This window comes from Notolepis coatsorum (genome assembly GCF_963971535.1).
Source record: "Notolepis coatsorum genome assembly, chromosome: 7".
Classification (NCBI taxonomy): domain Eukaryota; kingdom Metazoa; phylum Chordata; class Actinopteri; order Aulopiformes; family Paralepididae; genus Notolepis; species Notolepis coatsorum.
Window position 1 is genome coordinate 166,460,237 of NC_140171.1, and position 22,735 is coordinate 166,482,971.

At 41.7% G+C, this 22,735-nt stretch overlaps 1 protein-coding gene across 1 annotated transcript; it reads right to left on the reverse strand.

Annotated features, from left to right (window-relative positions):
• Nucleotides 1-88: 88 nt before the first annotated feature.
• On the reverse strand, nt 89-22,498 carry LOC311232261 (kinesin-like protein KIF2C). Its single transcript, XM_084319004.1, has 16 exons — nt 22,486-22,498; nt 22,023-22,123; nt 21,554-21,649; nt 17,016-17,070; nt 16,250-16,412; nt 16,002-16,092; nt 15,297-15,360; nt 13,752-13,837; nt 13,068-13,210; nt 10,668-10,881; nt 7,758-7,868; nt 7,384-7,451; nt 6,972-7,050; nt 6,070-6,147; nt 1,500-1,593; nt 89-391 (listed from the first exon to the last, which is right to left on the reverse strand). The coding sequence occupies exons 2-16, from the start codon at nt 22,104-22,106 to the stop codon at nt 318-320; spliced, it is 1,500 nt and encodes a 499-aa protein (XP_084175130.1). The 5' UTR covers nt 22,107-22,123; nt 22,486-22,498; the 3' UTR covers nt 89-317.
• Nucleotides 22,499-22,735: the final 237 nt, after the last annotated feature.

Here is a 22,735-nt window from a genome sequence, read left to right on the forward strand (position 1 = left end):
TCATGTTCAGCAGGTCAACTGTAGCCTTCCCCAACCCTATAATATATATTTCAGACAACTCATTAAAATAATAATTTTATTGAGCATGTACATAAAAGCAATTAGATTTAAAATATACAAAACATTTATAGAAAAATTAACACAGAGGTCCCCGGATGAATAATTAAAACAAATATAGAAAAAACTATCAAATAACGTATATACACACGTGGTTGGCGTTCAAAGGATGGTGCCCAATAACGTATATAAATGTTGTTGGCGGGGAATGAGTTAAAAAAAAAATAGAAAACATAAAAAAAAAAAAACATATTCATGCCTTAGCATGTGGCAAAATGTGGCACCCTGGCCATCTTCCCCTCAGCGACTGCACTCTCCAATTCCAGGACAGTCTCTGAAGATGAGGAAAAACAGACATTAGGTCCCAGATAAGATCTCATACCTACTCTGCTTCAGCAGAACAGGCTAGGGTAGTTATAGCAGAAGAGGCTAGGGTAGTTACAGCAGAATAGGCTAGGGTAGTTACAGCAGAATAGGCTAGGGTAGTTACAGCAGAAGAGGCTAGGGTAGTTACAGCAGAATAGGCTAGGGTAGTTATAGCAGAATAGGCTAGGGTAGTTATAGCAGAATAGGCTAGGGTAGTTACAGCAGTACAGTACAGGCTGTACAGAATAGGCTAGCACAAACAACACTACAAACAGCGGTTGACAAAGTGTTCGCTGTTGGAGCAGTTATCTTTTTTGTCATCTACTGTATATAAGGGGCACTTCACAAAAAAAACAATAGAGATTTATTTTGCACATAATCTTGCATACATCCCAAAACTCCACATTAATTTAGTTTCAGAGTAATCGAGTTTGAATATGGCCATCAGTGATGTCACACGGGACATTGAATCCTTAAAACACCACAAGGATGCAATGTCCCCAATGACATCACTGGTGGCCATATTCAAACTAATTTACTCTCAAACTAAATGAATGCATGCAACGCAAAGTGCCCCATTTCTATAGAGCCATTTTATTTAGTTAAGGTCATAACTCTGCTTCCGGATCCAAGCAGATTTGATTTAGAGTTGAAATCATGACCCAGCTCTCAAAACATGAAATGGTACGTAATCTAGTGGTGCCCTCAGTTTATTATGTGCTGCAGTGAGCATTAGAGCTGGGTCAGGATCTTCGCCGTTTACTGCCCTGGCATCTCTGTACATGCAAGTGGATTCATCCAGATGCCATCATTGTTTACAAACAGTAAAGGGGTAATAGAAGGGTGGGCTCAAGCAGATAACGGTTTCTCAACCTTTTTCGGTCGAGGACACCCCAAACTGATGAACATTAGGCCGAAGGAGAGTTGCATGACTTGCAAGCAGCAGTAAACAGAGATGACCATGAATTGGTTTGAAAATAAATCCATACATCTCATAAGGATCAAGGCAACATTTCCATTCACATTTTTATCAAAAATGTGAAAGAAATTCAAGGTGTAATTTGATTTCTACCAACCCAGTAGTTTCTTGGCGTAGTCCACCAGATGAGGGAGATCTTCCTCAATGTCGTATGATCCATTCCCCATTGGCTTAAGAAGCTCGCTGCCCCTCTGGAGAACAAACAATATTGTGCCATTTCTTTAACACATTAACTGCCACGCTTCTATCCATCAATGTATGATCACTGCCACCAGTCTAAGCCTATGGAGATGTTCACCTTCTTTGCAGGGCTATAACTTTTTAAATTGTATTGCTAAATTGACATTACTATGGCCCATTCAACATCGATTATCTATCGTTCAGGATGTAGGAACGTTATACTTTTTCATTCATAGATTCATACGAAAATACCATCTAGAATATAAGTGTTTTTATCGTTTTCTGCAGTAATTCCTAGAACGCTAGTTACAGTATAGGCCTAAATGCATAATATAGATTAGATTATCGATTGCAGTTTATTCGCGATAGACGCTATATTAAAAAATCCAACTGAATACGATCCTAAACGTTATGACTCATCATGCAAGGATGAAAGGGGGGGGGTCGTTTATAATTCCGTGATAGTCAGTAAATGCTTTTTGCAGGGTTCGTACACCTTTTCCAAGGCAAAATACAAGCACTTTAAGCATTTTCAAGGTGCATTTTCAAGATTTTCCAGCATCTTATGCGGCTGTGGTAAATTAAATATTTACTCAAAATGATTTCACTTCTTCCATTACATTAAATCAGATGTTATTGTGCTATAAACAACCAAAATGATGTAGACTTGGCATCATATATAACCTGGCTGAGCCGATGTGTTATGCAGTAACGTACTGTATATCTGTATGTCGTGTATGTTATAAATGTCATGATGAATTGAACATGGGGGACCCTGATGTAAACAAGACGAAAGTATTGCTCTGGTCTGCATCCCCTTAACAATTGTGTGTATTGAGCCGTACTGTATTGTACCCATTCTGCAATCTGTTAATAAAGTTTTCAATCAATCAAATGTGACGAGCCAGGCCAATTTTAGCATGTTAATTTATGGAATATGCAATCTAACAGCTAACGTGAACTTTACAGTAAATTACATGGATAATAATGTTAAGGTAGTTAGTTCATTCCTGTAGGTAAACAATCACTCAAATAATCACCAGATAAAACTTCTTATTTAGCAAATTTTCATTAAATATTTGATTGAAATTGAACAGACTTTGAGGTAGGCAGTCAATCAGCTCCTGGAGCCTTATGTATGTATGTAATGTATACAAAATCAAACACTTTAAAAGCAAAACATATCTCATTGAGAAAAAAACTGCATCCAACAACACAAAATAGTGCAAACAGGCTGTGGTAAATTTACTGGAATTAACTAACTACCTTAACATTATCCATGTAATTTACTGTAAAGTTCACGTTAGCTGTTAGATTGCATATTCCATAAATAAACGTGCTAAAATTGGCCTGGCTCGTCACGTTTGATTGAAAACGTTATTAACAGATTGCAGAATGGGTACAATACACTATGGCTCAATACACACAATTGTTAAGGGGATGCAGACCAGAGAAATACTTTCATCTGGTTTACATCAGGGTCCCCCATTTTCAATTAATCATAACATTTATGACATACATGACACATAGTAAGTTACTGCGTTCCAGACTACAACTGCTCCATAATAAAATACCATTTCAATACACAACAAGTTTTCGTGTTTTGAAATACATGAAAGGAAATGAGCTAACGTTGATTTGCCTAACGTTAAGCTATGCTACATGCTGCCTATTTCAAAACACTGCAGTGAAAAACAGAGTCCGGTAAACACGAGTTTGTAATTCCAATAGTGTATTCTGCCTGTTACTTGACTATTTCGATTATTGAAGTGGTATTTTTATAACGAACATTTACGGAGACAGGTGTGGAGCACTTGTAGTCTCGAACTTAGTTGTACCTGGCGAGCCAGGCCGAGACACGTTAATAACATCCATGCTCATTGGCTCACCTTTCATGTGACTCGAAAGTGCAGACTCCCCCATGGTAAAAATCTTCAAGTCCTTTCTGCATATTTTGCACACGGCTACTCGAGGATGTTCTCCTCTTTTTAACCATGAATTATATTTGATATCTCCGAGCCAGAGCTCATTAAAACGGCAGCCTCCCGGCATTTTGGCCACACACTCGCTGTTCTCAGATGGCACAGGTAAAAACACTAGTACGGATAGAGCCGAGCCACATTTCATTTTGCGTGAAAGGCGAACGCAAAATAGGCTCGCTCGAGTCGCTCCGACTTATTTTATTTCTTTGTCTAAAAACCAAACTATTCAGTCAGATAGCGATTTATTATTAAAGTATAAAGTGCAATTACAATTTCAATAACTTTCCAGCACTTTATACACAATTCAAGCACATTTAAAACCTTGAAAACAGCACATTGAAATACAAGCATTTTCAAGGATTTCCAGGACCCATACGAACCCTGTTTATGTAGTATGGGTGATATATTGATCAGAGCGGTTTGCATTGAAAAGAATAAACAATCAAGCTGAAAGTAACGTTACTGTCCTCTTACCGTTCGCCGATGAGACTGGAGGAAAAAGATCCCACTTATTTGACGTCGATCGACTAGATCCATTTCCGGTTTGTATGGCGCAATAAACGCCAAAATCATATCGATTATTGAGTTATGGCAGCGATCCATATACACGGATGCGTGTCTAGATTCCCGCAACAATTTGTGACTGCCGGACGGATTTCCCAGATGCACCGAGATCACCAGAGATCCATGTCCGGTTGTAACTCGACCGATCATCCACCAGGTGGCGGTATTGAAGCGTTGCACGGTTGTGCCGAGTCCCACTGTCTCAGCCGAGGCTGGGTGGCGGAATTATGAATACCATGGCGGAAAAATGAAATATGATCTCAATAACGTCGTACGCAGTGGATTGGCGGAATTCGCATGATCAGCCAACCCGTCGTAAGCCGTTTATGGCGGTGGATGTGTTAAGACTGATGGGAGGGTTGGGGGTATGTATTCTTGAATCACAGAGGGAGGGGGGGGGGGGTGTTACTCTGTGTTCAGGCGTCTACAGAGTACATTACTTGCCACCACCCCTATGCTTTTTACATTTTCTATAGAAATTACATTTATATATCAGTGCCCACATTAAAATTGGAACCTATTCAACTCGATCAAATTACTGGATGGTTCTTAGAGTCCCTCAAGTTTGTTCTGATCTAGGAGAGTCAGCTTTTTCCTTTGATGCCACCAACTCTTGGAATGTCCTCCAACTCTGAAGTTGGAGGTTCTCCCTTCTTTAAACGTATGATTTCAAACCATACCTGTAACTGTTTTAGCAGATTTTTTAAATATTTAAAAAGTTTTTTATTTTTACTCTTGTTGCCTAAAATGTTCTGTGAATATTGCTTTTATTATGTACCGTTTACATTTGTACAATCGTCGTTTCTGTAAATGAGGGAAACCTCGGAAGCTTATTTTAAATAAAGGTTGAAATGAAAATAAGAAACACTAATTTCCATCACTGAAAGAGAGTACACACACTACACATTCCTCGCTCCCTTCTGTTCTTTCTAAGTACTTCATCGCTATTATCCCTCTTTCCTTTACCGTTTCAGTAGCACGACCAAGGGTGCTAAACATGTTTAAGCGTGTAAATCAGACAACATTATAAACTGAACGTGCGGACAGCAGCTATTTTTAGGTTTCACATTCACTAGTGTTAACTTCACCTGAAAGAGAGAAACGAGGCTCTAGTCTAGAGGTGCATGTTATACAACGATAGTGGAGGATTCGGATTAAACCCTGTAGCAGTGAAAGCTCAACTGGAGGAACTCAGAGGAACAGGCTAGACCAGCAAAAGTATGTTTGTGTTACACACTAAATAAGGCTACCGGTAGTTATATTGGTCCGTCTGTCAATGAACAGATAGAAACATGACTGAAGGTATTACCGTCTGTTGGTTCATCTTTTAATTAGAACCCAACGTCAACACTCATTTGAACAAGAAGGAGGGCTGCAGCGTCTTTGTGTTGTGAATCCAGTGTTTCTTTGAAGGTGCTCTTGGATGAAGGGAGCCAGTTGAATAAAAATAAGGACGTTTCAGGCACTCTTCTTGTATATAAAAAAGGCTTTAATAAATAGCTCAGTTCATTGTAGAACAAATTTGTAGAAGAGTGCCTGGAACTTCCTTATTTTTACATATATACTAATCATTGAAAATGGATTAAGAAAAGATGTAGACCGACACACAGCGGATCAATGTAGCCGCATAACGTTAACTCTACAGATATCGAGGGTAATTTTGTTAAATGTCCGGTGTCACCAGTCATGGGAAATTCCACATCTCTGTGGAAACCCTAATGGGGGGTTGGGGTATGTATGCTTGAATCACAGCATAGAAGAGACATTTCCTGCCATGAGTTATAGAAGGCACAGTTTTACTGCTTAGCATATTTAGTTTTTTACGGTTCAACTTAGTAGACATGTCTAGTCATGTGGCAGGCTTGTATGGCTCGTCTTATACCCATCTGATCTATAAAAGTATATACACCCCCCTCTATCCATTCATCATCCCATCCATACCTTGAGTTCTTCCTGAACCTTGTCCTCTAGCTCCTGGATCTGAGACATTGCCTCAAACATGCTGGGAACCACAGAGTCCTGCAGAGAAGGGAGGCATGATTAGAAAACCTTGCACACAGGAAGAAAGTTTACCAGGTTTTATGAAAGGATTATTTCACTTGTTTTTCAACCTAGACACAATTTTTCGTAGACCTTTTGTAATGAAGTAACCACAAATGAGAAAGTTGACTTTTTCTAAGTGCTCCATCATATCCAATAGGGCAACTGCATAAACATGAAACAAATTAATAAATAATAATCCTCAAAATCAGCCAAATACTCCATGTCATTTTAAAACTATGAAATGACTAAAGTTAAGTACTTCATGAAATAATCACCACCCATGTATATCAACACAAGTTATATCCAGTCCATGCAGTCTATTTCCTTTCATAGCCCATGCACACCAGCTCCTTGATTTACCAATCTTTTATTTTCTCCCATCCCCCAATGTTATGCCAATTTCCCCCTGGTCGTTGCACTGTCCTACTGGAGCTAGACTTCCACATGCCTCCTCCGATACACGCGGAGTCACCAGCTGCTTCATTCCACATGGCCTCAAGGAGTTTCACTGGGAGAGTGTAACAGAGGTTCACGCCATCTCCTCCAGATCCCCTCTCTGAATGAACAGGCCCCCCGACCAACCAGTAGGAGTCACTATTCCAATGGCCAATTGTGTTCGTAGGGATGACTGCCCAAGCCGGAGGTACCGCTGTCGGGAATTGAGCTTGGGTCTCTGTGGTGGTAGGCGACTGCTTAAACCTCTACACTACCCAGCAGATCCCAACCAATCTCATGCAGACCCCAGCGGAGTCCTATGTGCCATCTCTGGACTACGATCGGGCCTTTGTGTGAACTCTGACCTCGTCTGAAGAGACGTCCATGGGCTCCTGTGCTTTGACGGCTCCACCAGCTTTGGATGTTCCATTCAGCTCCTTCACCCTGCCCCAGGACGGGAGGAAAACAGATCCATCAGTATGGTCACTACATAGCAATTAGGCCTGGGCCATATGTAAACAAGGACAGAGTATCATAGATGTATTGGCACATTAATTTAAGTGGTCTTAAGACAAATTTCTGTAGCTAGTGGTCACCACTAGGTGCACAGTGGCAAACCATGCGTGAATGACTTGACTGTGATTAAGCGAGTGACATTGCCGGTCTATGAAGTGTGCATTATATATACACATAAGTATGCAAGTATCCAACATAAAATACAGCGCCATCATTGGTCACCATCACATTAAATGTAAAAGCTTTAACCGAGGTGGGTACCTGTCAGCATAGCGTAGTGTGTTCAGTGTATAGTCACACGATGGCATTCCAGGGGACACCATAGCTATCTGGAAAGACAAACCACAAACAGGATGTTATATTTTGGCTTTATGCTTCGTTGTAAAGTCAGGTGTTCCATCCTTGAGGGGGTCGGCAGAAGAATGGGGAATAGTTTAATTTCACTCAAGAATAACTATTCTGATCACATCACATGTTTCACACTGTCATTTCACCACCTACACTATAGACCGTTATATCTTTTCAGACAGGGGTGCCCGAGACAATCTTCAAACGGGGATCTGTGGGCTAATGTTTATCAATGTGCAGGTCCTTGACATGAAACGAGAACCACTGTTGTTATTGTATCGACTTACCATGCAGGTCCTCGAATTGTCTCCGATGAACGAGTCTCTGAGGACCTTTGTTAGTGTGCTCTCCCTGAAGGGGATGTGATCACTGTTCTTACCCAGGGAACGGATACACTCCTACAGGAAATGAAAAGAGTCAAACCTTGTCTAAATCGAATCTCAGACTTCATAAACAATGGCATACCAAAAAGGAATGAGAAAAATTAGACAGTAGGGGGCAGTAAAGGCCTTTCTTTGCATTTCAGCAACAGTCTACCTAGAGATTCTGAAGGTTGCAGTTCAGTGTTTCCCCTAAGATTTTTTTCAGGGGTGGGGGGGGGGGGGGCAAAACTACTAGTGTTTTCGTGGGGCACGTGTCACGGATACGTGGTGTCAACAGTGTCGTCATAGACGGTTGTTAGTATCGGTGCATTTCTCTACACTGAGCTGAAATGAAACGATTGCACATAAATTAGGTAAATAAATATTAACAATATTTATTCACATAAATTTACTTATTTACAATTATACATACAGTAGTGACAAACATATGAACTATTTACAATACAGGGAGGCACATACAACACTCCTAACTATTTACAACCAGTGTCAGAGCGAGCGCACTCAAGTTGTTCTGAGGGCTCAGAGTGCACACTGGACGCTCTGACCGAAGAGTCAGTTTATCAGAGCGGAGCAGATTTTCAGAGTGAATTTATTAACTCACCTTAACTAGGGCCCTATGAAATCCGTTTTTATCTTTTCCTGTTTTCGGATATGAATTTTCCTGTTTTTGGATTTCTCGGTTTTAAATTTTCCCGTTTTCGGATTTCTCTGATTTTATATTTTTTCCTTTGGATTTAATCAACAAAAAAACGATACAAAATTATGTTTTTAACTAACTTTAATAACAGTACATCTGCAAAAAAGTGCCAGTGTAGTTCAATGTTCAGTGCCAGTTAGGTTTCTTTTTTCCAATTCAGTTCAAAGCAGTTCAACTGCCAGTGCAGTGCAATAACTAAATAATAATTTGTTTAAAAGAAATCAGAAAAAAACTGTAAAATGTGATTTATTTCAAAGAGATTAAAGGTTCATGGTTCTCCCCATCTCTGGCTGACATCACCATTGTGATACATGGTTAGGCTGTGTTTTCCTCAGTGAGGGATTCTCTTGTCGGTCAGCAGCGTTTTGTACTTGCTGAAGCTTCTTTCTGTATAATAATTTTTTAAGTTTAAATAACATTATCTGGCCATCCTCAGTGAATACTATCAAACTTGCCAAAGACTAGAGTTGGGACGGGCCAGTTCACATGAAATATCCAGTTCATATATCAACTTATATCAACTATCCAGTTTGTTTTTATAGTGTAACGTTTGGTTACTTGGAGAGAGAGGAGAGAGAGAGACTGAGACGTGCGACGCTAGTCAGTCTCGGAGTTGTCTCGGAATGGATTTGGTAGGTTTTTTCTGCATCTCCGTAGACCGTGCCGCACCACCGTTTTAAAGTCTTAAGTGAAAATAGATTTATATGAAAACCGATTTATGTATAATTTAGGCAATGGTAGGGGAAACACTGCAGTTGATCTAAGCAATCTCTAATAATCATGCCATGGCCTCTGCTACTGTGCATGTACAGTATGATGACACCCACAAGTATAAAGGCCATCATATCAATTCTTGTTTTTATTTTAGATTTGTATTAATTTCTTTTGTCTCAATTAATTAGATGAATTAATGTATCTAGTTTTTATTCACTTGACCTACATGTTGTTAATTCATCTGTACAATATAGAACTCTTGAGCACTGTGTTGCTAGGAGATGTGCTTCATTCCCTGATAAAGATCAAGCCAAGTAACATCATCCCGATTCATTTACTCAGGCGAGTGAAGTACAATAAGCACTTCACCTTATATCACACAACTAAGCATGGTTTAGTCTGTAGTAGTTATTATGAATGAAAGTGTACATTTACAATGTAACCACTAGGTGGCCGTGCAGTTCAACACATTAGCGTGGGGGTGGGCAACCTTTTTGGGCACAAGATCTACTTTTCCCTTTCGGAACCCATCCGAAAATGTCCCTCTGCTCAGCAAGTGAACATCGGAGTAATAATTGTAAAAATAATAGCACAGCCAAGGAGCACACCCGACATACACCCCATCCAAACAGAATATAAACATTTGACAGACAAGTCTCATGACATGTCAGATCAAAAGGACATGGTTGGCCACCTCTGCATTAAGAATATAGTGGCTAATTCGTACAACAATTTTCCTACAGCTAAATTTAGATGTTGTCAACTGTTAATAATTTGGGTTGAGGTTAGTGCTTTATAATATTTAAATACAAGTCATAGTTTATAAATTATTATACCAATGTCAGACTTTGTTTTAAGTTGAACATTTTACTTATTAATTAAGGGTTTTGTCAGCCATAACTATTTCCCCAATGTCAGAATATTTATATTGGCTTATAGCAAATAAATACTTTGCATTGTAACCAAGCAGCTGACTGCATGAAAATAAGGGACAATGCATTAGCAATAGGCAAAAAGGGATATTATTATATTGCGCTAGTGTGAATATGAGAATGTTAAATTCCGTTTCATCAATTATTTATTAGTCTGTTGAAGCATCATCATCCTGATTCTCTTGTACATACTTGTATGCATTTACTCAGGAGTTAATCACGGGATCCATACACATTATATCCCAAGTAGTGTACATCAACTATATATGCAGGGTGTGTAATACATGCAACGCCCATGTTCGCAAAAACTTGACATTTATACATCAGGAGTGACAGAGGAAAGAACAAATAAAAAACATTGTGAAGCTTGGCGTCTTGTTGCCATAGAGACAGAAACCTTAGCCACGTCGAGAGACGGTTGCCAAAAGTGTCAAGCGCCCTAGCATACCGGTAAACAACTCTTTAGTGTACCTTCAGGGCCAACAGGCTGCGGTTGATTTCTGCCGTCTCCAACATCGTGGCTCTGTCGTTGCTGCTGACGTCGTTGCCTCGCTCGTTGCCCGCCAGATCTATCAGCGAGAACTTGCCATGCAGCATATAGCCGCGGTCGTTCCGCCTCAAGACAATCTGGAGGATGGCGTGGGAACGTGAAGAGTTTGCATTAGCCGATGTTTGGCCTGAGGTCCTGGGAGAGGTAGAGGACATTTTAGTTCCGTTAGCGATGTAGTACTGCTTTTCAAGGACATGGATTTGTAAACAAATTTTGTTCTACTAACCCAACAGTATTTTATGTCACTGAAGCACCTACAATCTATGGTTGGCTGAATAAAATACTGTGCGCTTGTCTGTTTGTAGCCTAATTACATGACAATGATTGCAAATTTGTTCAATGATGTATACCAATATTGTGCAATTAAAAATCAACTAGCTTACAACAATCTATAGCTGAAGATTATTCTCCACAACAAAATAATGTCAAAACCGTGACATTTAAAAAAGAACCACACCAACATTATGGGAAATGTGCTTACTGTCTAGAGTCAGACAAGAAGATAGATACTGTTGTAAATTACCCACCATTTGTCATACCGTGTATTATTTCTATTCTATTCTTAGTCCTAGTCCGGCATCTCTCTGGACAGCCCAAGGGTGCTTAGTCTGGTAATTAAATACAGGTGGTGAATTGCCGGCACCCGTGTTTCCATTGCAGACTGAGAGTGCGTTCCTGAGGAAGTAAGTCATCAACAGCCTCCAATGTAGTGCCTGTGGTTTATGCTAGGTGAATGTCATATGTAGCCTGCATTGTGTGTTGTTGGGGTGCTGTGATTTGTGTATGATTATGACGACTTGGGGTTTGCTGCTTTGTGTTGCGTTTGGTTCGTGCCGCTAATTGAGCTAATGCTAGCCAGCTAGTTATGCTATATGGCATATTTCCAGTGGCATGTCAGCACTAGCGTTGGCTTGGTTGGCCGCAAGGCCGAGCATGGCATGGGGTAGAGACTAGTCGTGGTCATGCATATGGGTCACCTAGCGGCCTAATGCAGGCAGTGTATAGTGCATGATACATACCGGGTTTAGTCAGACTAGGAAACGAAGCGGAGACGTATAGACGTGGACAGAGAGACAGAGCTGGAGGGTGGTGGGAGGGGCCTCCCCTCCCCTAGGCCTCTAGGTAGCGAGCTTCGGCTAACAGGGAAGGCTTTTGGATAACCACTAGGCCTCGACCACCATCGGACTGATAGCAGAAGAGACGGTAGAATTTAAGGAATTAAATATACTTTTCAAGGACCTTTCCGAACGGTTTTCCCATCGGGTACAGAAGCTATGTTTATGGAAATAAACATCAACGTCCAGGAAAGGTATCCTGTTTTCCAGTGTGTCGTTAATTCTTTTGAGACGGATGCATCACCGGGGAGGGAGAGAGGGCATCAGTCGGTACGATGAGTAAGAGCTAAACACAACGCAGAAACTTCACGGAACCACAGGTGACGAGGTGATTACTGGCAGATATGCCGAAATCCAACACTGCTAATTATGCATTCTGCTAATTCCTTGTTCTCTGCCTATGTGTTGCAGAAAACCACTCTCAAAATCCCTCTGAAATACCACATATCACTTCCTCTCTCACCGTTTCATCCAGCCTTACAACCTGGATGGAAATTACTCTGAAATACCAATCACTCTGAGAAACCTCATCATCCTTGATCCTTTGATACAATATTAAAACTACAAAGGTCTGTGTCTGTGTGTCTGCTCTCTGACCGGGGTGTGTCTGCTCTCTGACCGGGGTGTGTCTGCTCTCTGACCGGGGTGTGTCTGCTCTCTGACCGGGGTGTGTCTGCTCTCTGACCGGGGTGTGTCTGCTCTCTGACCGGGGTGTGTCTGCTCTCTGACCGGGGTGTGTCTGCTCTCTGACCGGGGTGTGTCTGCTCTCTGACCGGGGTGTGTCTGCTCTCTGAGTTAAGCCTAGCTTGAGAACTTAATGGAAGCGGCCTCCTAGCTGTAGCTGTTGGCCAAAACGTTAGGCTAGACTAGTGGTCCTTATCCGCTTCCATTCATTTGTTAAACTAGGCTAGCTTGCAACCAGATAGTGTCCTGCTGAATGCACAGAGGAAACTGTTATCAATCTTCTCGTCTACTCTGGAGACAGTAAGCGCATTTCCCATAATGTTGGCATGTTCGTTTATAAATAATTATTTATAAATGGTTCTAATCTAAACAATAATCACATCAGATTACACTGCATCGTGTGCCGAGGAAGAAAACAAGTAAAAACAAATATATCACCACAACATCAAAAGTTTAAATGATTCAACATCATTAATCACCGACCACACCACCAACAACCCCACGACTCTACACATCATGCACCTGTAGCCTGTGCCGAGTTCTATGAGCTTGATGACATCTTCAGGCACGGAGACCTCCACCTCCTCCAGACCCACCACCTGGACCTGCTGTCTGTCATCCTCCAGAACACGCAGCTTTGCCTTGTTGTTGAGCAGGTCAAACACCTGGCGGACACAAGCGGCGTCACTAGGGCTACAATCTCAGCCCTCAAACAAATACACACCCCCCCCCCCCCCATATTTTTCTTGACCATTGTATCACAAGCAAAGGCTAATATATTAGCTAACTCACCGGTAAGCCACCACCCAATGACAGGTGGTACGACACATGCTCAGATTACAGGTAGAGTTTGGGGACCAAAAAAAAAAAAAAAAAAAAAAAATCAGGATATGATGCAAAATCATGGTAGTGATCATGGCGGCCCCAAGTATCTAAATTTCAAACTGGGAGAATCCCATCGTAGTTGCTTCTTTTGAATGGGGGGGGTGGCGTTTGGCTCCAGCAGTTGTTATCGCATTTAAGCTCACGGCATGATGTCACACAAACTCCCCTTCCACACCAACCTGCGACGAGGTGCAGCATTGTGGGATTATGAGAAGGAGCCCTAAGAGGGTGAGTTGCCCTATATGCCATAATGGCAAAATTAACTAAATTACTTAAATTTTTTTATTTTAATTTTTTAAACAGTCAAATGATGTTTGGTACCTTGCCGTTGTAGATCTCAAAGAAGGTGACGTAAGGTGACAAGCTGGCGTACCTCCTCTGGTTCAGGAAAGTGAAAACATCTTGAGCTGCAAAGAAAAACACAACATGCGAGTAAATTGTCAAATGTCCAGACAAAAAGTGACTTGATACATCCTGGGTGTGATGCACAATGTTATTGTCTAAATATATCTTGTATACCGTACTTTTCGCACTATAAGCCGCACCTGACTATAAGCCGCAGCAGCTAAATTGAATGATGTGTACATATATAAGCCGCACCGGACTATAAGCCGCATGTGTTTTAATGTTTAATTACCATATGTAAGGAGTGGAGCCTGCGGCTTAATTTGACTCAACACGGGAAACCTCACCCGGCCCGGACACGGAAAGAATTGACAGATTGATTGCTCTTTCTCGATTCTGTGGGTGGTGGTGCAATCTTATATTGAGCTTTAAGTTCCCACCTCTACAGAGAATGACTCCCACCTCTACAGAGAATGACTCCCACCTCTACAGAGAATGACTCCCACCTCTACAGAGAATGACTCCCACCTCTACAGAGAATGACTCCCACCTCTACAGAGAATGACTCCCAGAATTGGGACACAATACTGTCGGACAAATAACAAGAATTAACTCATTTACAAGTTGTATTAAGTTTAGCAAATAAGGATAAATAACATTTCAATGCAGTAAAAAAAGAAATATTTATTTTCGGGTTTTGTCCACATATAAGCCGCACCGTTATATAAGCCGCGGGGTCGAAAAATGGGGAAAAAAGCCGCGGCTTATAGTCCGAAAAGTATGGTAATATATTAGAATGTTGATTGAAAATTGTTCCCACTGTCCAATATGATGAACGTCAATTGTTCCCACTGTCCAATATGATGAACGTCAATTGTTCTCACTGTCCAATATGATGAACGTCAATTGATTTATCCAACATATGATGAGGCAGATATCGTGATAATCAAAATTAGTCCTTGTGGATGTCAGGATATACATTTGTCTACACATCACTCATGCCTACATTCATCAAGTTTCTTTAATAGTTGTCATACAGAAGTACAGAATACTTTTATACAAAATGCTTCTTACTGTTACGCTCCAGAGACTGTGCTAGAGCTAGACAACTCATCCTGGTGCTGAATCCTTACACCCCTAGTTACCACCAGCTGCAGGCCTCTCTCAGATGGTCCCCAGCACTGATCTGGTCCCTGGACCAGTATGGATTAGGGCCGCCACTTCCCCCCCCCCCACACCAATATCCAACCTGACAAATGTTAACTGATCGAATTCAAAATGTAAATTAATATTCAGGCGCCTTGCTTGCTGTGCACATCTGTCTCTCCTCTGATCGACTGAGTGCTAAGCACAGCAGAGGCTCAAAGAATAAAAGTTTAAATTACTTTTGAACAAATTCTCCTCTACTTAGGCTTTATTTAAACTTGATTGGGGGGGGGGGGGGGGGGGGGAAGTGACGGCCCCCCTGGTAAGTATCCATTTAGGCCTATGAAAATATTTTGACCAGAGCATTTAGCCTACCTGCCAAAGCATAGATTCCTTTGGCACTGTTCTGGCTCTTGCCTGAGAAGTCTCCTCCCATCGTCTGAAATGTCATGACAACGTGTTTAATGTAGAATACAACTAGTTTTAAGAATTCATGTTATTGCTACGCTCTTGGGCCCAGGAAATACATGGGAATGTGAACACACATTTGAAATATATTTGGAATTTCACTTTATTTAAATTAATTTCCTTTAGGTTTTTCCAATTTAGATCCTCTTGAATGGACATTGACCCATTCAATCTTTATTTAATCTCGAAAGAGCAGGCTCAGACTTCGAGAGGAACAATGCATAATACGAAAAGAATAAAACAGAAAGTCAATCAATTAGACCCCAAAGCAGGGGAACACCACTCAACTTAAACCTGCACTATGGTAAAGAAGCTATATTGTTTCAAATACAAGTTCCAAAGCCAAAATCACAGAATTAACCTGAAGAGAAAACCCTCCCAAAACAATGTACAGTGAAATTCCCCATACGAGTTATTCTGGACAGGTACGGTCAGTGCTACAGAATCCATGAAAAGGCTTCAATGTTATTTCTATTAGTTATTTCCAAGAAACAAGGGAGGACTTTAACCTTGTCCAAGGGGTTATGGGGATATTATGTGGTTCAGAACTGATGAGACTATTGCATAATCCAATAAAATGTTTTATATAAAAAAAATGTTTTTAAAACATACGTGAGTCTTTCCACTTCCCGTTTGTCCATAAGCAAAACAAGTAGCCATGCCACCTTCAAAAATACTCTGAACCAAAGGCTTGGCAGTGAACCTGTGGGAAAGAAATTAAGACACTGTCAAACTCAAATTATATTATGAGCAATTATGTTATTGTTACCATCCAGCTTTATTACTACAATTACCTTGTATGTTTAGCATGTTTTACATTGGCATGTCATACCAATAAAGTCTGTTAAGAGTATAATTACCAATACACCAGTTCATTGGTGGCAGTCTCTTGAAAGGAGTAGTCGAAGTGGAAGGTTTGGTTCTCCAGATACTTGGTGAGGTCCACTTTCTGCTTGGGCTCATGGACCAACACTGTGTCCTTTCCTGGTACAGACACCACGTCTATGTCCTTCCTAGCCAGCTCTGATAGAGGAGCATCAGGTTAAAGGGATAGTTCTACACCATGTCTATCTCCTTCCCAGAGGAGCATCAGGTTAAAGGGATAGTTCTACACCATGTCTATCTCCTTCCCAGAGGAGCATCAGGTTAAAGGGATAGTTCTACACCATGTCTATCTCCTTCCCAGAGGAGCATCAGGTTAAAGGGATAGTTCTACACCATGTCTATCTCCTTCCCAGAGGAGCATCAGGTTAAAGGGATAGTTTGGATTTGTGGAACCATTGCCCCATTTCCTACTTACCAATGTATGCTGTTGGTCAGTAGTCCTTTCTCAGCACAATCCAAGTTGTTCCTCCTACCAGCTCTGGCTAGTTAGCTCCACTCTGATGTAAAGTCAATGGGGTTGAGCCCCCGTTTGTATGAGCTCACTGAAATCTCTAGCTTCACGTCTTTTCATTCGTTTGTGGCCAACTAGCTAGAACAGCATGGATTGTGCTGAGAAAGGATTCTACCAGTCAACATCATTGGTAAGTAAAATAAAATAAATCAAAGTTCCAAAAATCAAACCTATAGCCATTAAATAATACAATGGTGAGGGGTTTGTCACAGGTCATTCTAAAAACATACCTTTCTTATTGAGTGGCCTCTTGCGAATAGCCACACAGATTCTTTGATGTTTAACCTGTACAATAAAACAAAAAGAATGTCACATATTTGAGAAAAGAAATTAAAAGACTCGGGCACATTCACCCATGGTTGTTTAATATGGCTTACCTGGTTAACAGTATATACAGCATTATTGTACATGCCATCATACAGAGTTATGCATATAGAAGGATTAGCCGCAGGTATACAGACAAATACCGTATGTGTATAACGCCTGTCCTGTCTCCCTGTCTCCCTGTGAGTGGCTGTCCCGGAGTGATGACCGGAGTGCTGGACGTCCCGTGATGACACCCACCCAGGATGCGACCCCCTCTGCGTGCCCCCCCATCTCCGGCTGTCTCGTAGTGATGACCGGAGTGTTCGACATGTGACCCTCTCTGCGTCGCCCCCCGTCTACCCGTCTTCGGCTGGGAGGATGCACCCCTGTGCCTCAATCTTTAATCTTATAAAATGCTCAGTTTCACTACACACATGGATGCATGCTTACCAACTGTTCGCCTGTTTTTAATGCAACACTAATATCACCGACATCTTTTTTTTTTATCTACTTTTTCTCCCAATTTTCTATTTTTCTCCCTTCCCCAATTTCATATTGTCCCTCCCCTGTCTCGAACGATGTTGGCCACTCCTCCCACAAGCCGGCTGCAATGTGGACGAAGCCTTGCATCACGTGTCCTCTGCGGTACTCAAGGAGGCAGCCGTCGCATCTTTTCACCTGCACAGCGCGATCTCTCAGCGGCGAGGGACACCCCCCCCGTCCCCCGCCGCTTCCTGATTCTACTGCGCAGGCGCACCAACCGACCTGTAGGAGTCGCTGTCAACAACGTCTGATCCCCACCCACCAGCTTCCCACCCTAATATTGCCAATTGTATTAGTATGAACGACCAGCCAAGCTGGTAGCAACGCCGAGAGCTGGGCTCGAACCAAGCATCTCCTGTGTTGGTGGCGAGCGCCTTGGCCACTGCGCCACCTAGCCACCCTTATCACGACATCTAAGAAGGGAGATCCCCCCTTGAATGGCCCTTCTAAGGTTTCTCTCCTCCACATTGCCTGTGGTGAATTTTTTTCCTATTGTTAGGTGAGTTTGCGCGTGGGGTATGTCTCGGAGTGTTGCATGCATGCATTTATTTATTTTGAGTTTATTATAATTTTTTGGACCTTATGGTACTCTTTGTTTTTTCTTGACTTGTGTAACTGAGGGGTTACAAAACCCTGACTGTATTCAAGATTGTGATAGATTAAACCACTGCTAGTTATGTACTTTAATTACTGGCCAGACAGTACATCAAATATAGATGGTGAACACCCACAAGAACACGGCATTGACAAAGAAATAGTATTTGAGGGTAATTTATTATTATTAGGCAACGTTAGGTTACAGAATGAGAATTAGGGTCGCGCTTGTATGGCGAAGAATATACGTAAAGTCAGTCAATAGCATGAGTCACTAAGAATAGCAGGAATCCTACGACGGGTCTAAGTTGACACCACCTGTCGTATAGTAGCAACTAGATAGGGCAACACTGGTACCGACTGGAGACAATGGGTTCCCTCCGGGGGTGTAAGGCCTGGAGGGTAGAGGAATGTTCGGGTACTCCGTCTGATTCAATGAAGAATAAAGAGACTCCAGGTACAGGAGTCGGTCCTTGTAAACTCCCTTGATCAGCAGCAAAGCAATAATTGTAATCCAAATGCTCGATAGCACTGATGACAGCTAGCCAGCCTCCGTCCACGAGGCCAGCCCGAGTTGTAATCCTCACAAGGTTGAATCCCAAACGATAGTGGAACTCAACGATGCTCTTCTCCGGGTACCACGTTCCAAATCAATATAATCCAACCAGTAATGGTTCTGCAATCGCCGACTCTGGTTCTCCTGTGCACTATACTTCACATTAAACTAGGTCGAACTTGACGTTACTACATTAAACTCTGACACTTTACTATCCTATTCGCACATGCTCTCAACGCTCTGTTAGACGCACTGCTTCTCACTCCATTAGAATCACACTGAACTTGTCACACTGCTTGCTTAGACGAACTGCTGCCGTGCGCACCTGCGCCAGCATATATACTTAAGTGGTTATCTAGTACCAAACCTCAGTTCTTGTCTGGTATCAATACACTGCCTCCGGGCATGTTCTGACATGCCCCAAACTCGCCCATTGCACCTGTCTGAGTGCGAGACTGCCTGGAGCCTAGGGCTCTATCCAATAAGGAGAGCGAATATTACTCTGGTTTGAACGTAGGTAAAGGGATATTCCGTGTATATATATAAATAATATACAAAGTATATCAAACGATAAAGGTAGATTCTCAGTTTAATCTGGCCCTTCACAACAACTTGTGTTGTTTCTTCTTGACTTGTTTAAAGAAGACGTGTCTCTGTTAAGCACTTTGAGTTGCACTCAGTGTATGAAAGGCGCTATATAAATGAAGATTATTATTTTACATATATACGGTAAATATAAATATGCGGTATATACAAGTGTATATATATATGTATGAATATATATACGAGGTTGTTAGTTAACCTCTTAAGCCCGATCTTTTTCAAATGTAGCCAAGAGTAAAGAGCCTATCAAAACAGCAGTCAAAGTATATTTTCAGCACATTTGTTTACCAATTATGTTAAAGGGGAACTATCTTATAAATGGCCTTTTCCTGTGGTTTGCGTTGTTTTCTAGCAATGTGGGGTTGTACCAACACTGACTAGATGTGAAATTTCTTCAGTTCAGCTCAGACAAGAACCTCCCCCACTGAACCAAGGCATTCAGAATTTACTGGCTCCCTGACGTAAGTAGGTGCTGCTGATCTGCATATCTCAGCCCCCTCTGTGGTTGTAGCCACCGCCCACAATCAACAATTCGCTCAACAACGGAGCGAGTGGAAATAATGCGAAAGCGGTTACCCAGTCACCGACACTTCCTCAAAAGAGAGACACCGATAGAGGGAGAGAGGCTCTCATACAGTGCGACTCGTCTCGGAACATTTACACAATCGCGACCGAGTGTGTGTGGGGGGAACACATGAGCGCTCTGAGGGATCTCTCCTCTCTCTACATCCGTCTCTCCCTCTCTATCTCCATCTCTCCCTCTCTCTCGAGTCATGTCAACCTGTTGCAAAATATCATAGCGCACAATTAGAAATACATGTTGCAGTCCGGTCAAAAATGGCGGAGCTATGGAAGTTATACAAAAGTAACTGTACTTACAGTACATTTCATTTACAGTCTTTGCTGTGAATCCAGATTGAACTGCCATTGGAAAGAGGAGATTTGGCCCAATCCATAGATGTATGACTTGGCCATAATAAGGTCATTTATAGACCTGATATTCTATATTCATATTTCAAATTGCATGTGTCCGGATGGCAAAATTCAGTAGTGCATCTACAAAAAAACCTGTAAATCTGCCCTTTGTTCATTTTCTTAGGTTTTTAAGTACACTTGATCTCAAGGTGGTGCTGAATGAGCTCAGTGGCAATTTCTCACTTTGTCAATGTTAGCATGGTGTTAGGGCCCGCGTCCACCTAGCGCATATTTCTCCGTGAAACATGCTGGGAGTGCGCCGGCAGCGCTGGCTTGCAGCGCATCTTGTAGATGACAGAAAGAAATCTACAGCCATGCCGCGGTTTTGCACATATTATAGCATATTTGAATAACTTTATTGTATATTAATTATATATATAGTTATTGCCTGACACCACAGTTCGCCCTTTGCTTTTTATTAGCTTTTTAGTAGTGTATTCGTGTAGTTATTATTATTAGTTTTGTCGCGAATCTCAATGGTCTGTGGGAGACAGCCAGACAGGCAGGCAGCTCCGGTGTCAGGTTACAAACAGAGTGGTAGATGAATGGCTGTGATTGGTTGTCTGAAAATGAGCCCAGCGCATCGCTCTGAAAGTTGAGAAAGTTTCAACTTTCGACCGCACAAAAAAGCTGAGAAAAGAAGCCGACGGCAGCGCACTTCCTAGAGGCGGCCGCATGCGCTCCCTCCCCATTGGAATACATTGAAAACAGATGCGTGCGGTCAGAAATATGCGCCAAGTGGACGCGGGCCCTTATTCAGTCAGAAAAAAAAATTATATTCTCATTTGGTTTATTAAAATGTACTCTAGCATAGTAACCGACACAATATGTCGCGACACTGGGAATACATTCCCTGTGGCTCATAGATGTCCCTAGATACCAAGAACATGCACCTTGTAGAAGTGGAGCAATCTTCCTTTACTTGGGTATGTACCGGTACTTTTAGGCAGATTTTCTGAAAATATGGCTAGGGCTTTCTTTTTAACTTGGGACAGCAAACGTAATCATTCAGCAACAAAAACGTTCTGTATTCAATGGTGTAACCATGGCCTAAGGTTAAGATTATTATGATTAGTGTCGGGCAGTTGTAGACCGTGAAAGTAGTAGGTAGGTATAAATTGAGTATAGGCAACAGAGTTTAGAGTCAGGGGCAAAGGTTTAAGATAGGTCAGGCACTGGCTCTAATCTTACCAGGTCGGAGGTTGACAGGGGTAATATCTCCAGGGTCTCTCTGAAATCCTCAATCATCTGATAGAACTTGAGGTTTGGCCGGTTGGCATCCCCCATCTAAAAATGAAATGTTAAAATATCTAAATTAAATAATCACTTTGGCACTACTGAAATTGTTAAATCTCATTACATGTTTTCTTTCAGGTCAGAAAACAAAACATTTAAGAGTTTCCTAAGAGTTTAACATGCAGGTAAAACTCAGTAAATGTACAACATTTACTAACTGAGGCGGTGTATTGATATGCAGTATCCAGTCAATCAAATAAAAAAGTGTAGAACTACTAAGTAGTTTTTCTTCCTTATCTATTAAAACTGTCTACCAGTCAAATGGGAATAAATAACTCAAAACAGCAATCTAGAATCATATCTATGCATGCATCAAATGTATATCTAATCATGACACCAAATCCAATCGTGAGATTAGTCTGACCTTTCCCCTCTTGGTCAGTAAGTCGGGCTGCTTCACAGGACAGGACAGACGTTTGTTCCCCTTGGTCCCATCTGGATAGGCCATAGTCCTCCTCCTGCCTGCTATACAAAGAGATAATGGAACCAATATTATAGTCATAGGAGAAATTAAGTACAATTAAATCCTCAATGGGGGGAAAAAAACACATGGTCATAGTGATACAAAAGTAGTGATTTTTACAGATTGTTTTTATACAGTATGTATGCTCACAGGAAATCATCAAACATCAAAAATGTAAATTCTCAACATCTGTAATGGATATCAGCTAGCTAGTAGACAAACCACTTCATTTACTAGCAGTTGATTTACCACCTGCTAGCACAAACTGCTAGTGTAATGTCCACTAGCAGATGATTCCCATGAATTTGAAAGCTTATTATGCTGCTACCTTGACATCTCCGACATGTTACTCCTAGGAACAAACCTATAGAAGTGCCGGGTTGGGAGGAGAGGGTCACAGAACAAACCTATAGAAGTGCCGGGTTGGGAGGAGAGGGTCACAGAACAAACCTATAGAAGTGCCGGGTTGGGAGGAGAGGGTCACAGAACAAACCTATAGAAGTGCCGGGTTGGGAGGAGAGGGTCACAGAACAAACCTATAGAAGTGCCGGGTTGGGAGGAGAGGGTCACAGAACAAACCTATAGAAGTGCCGGGTTGGGAGGAGAGGGTCACA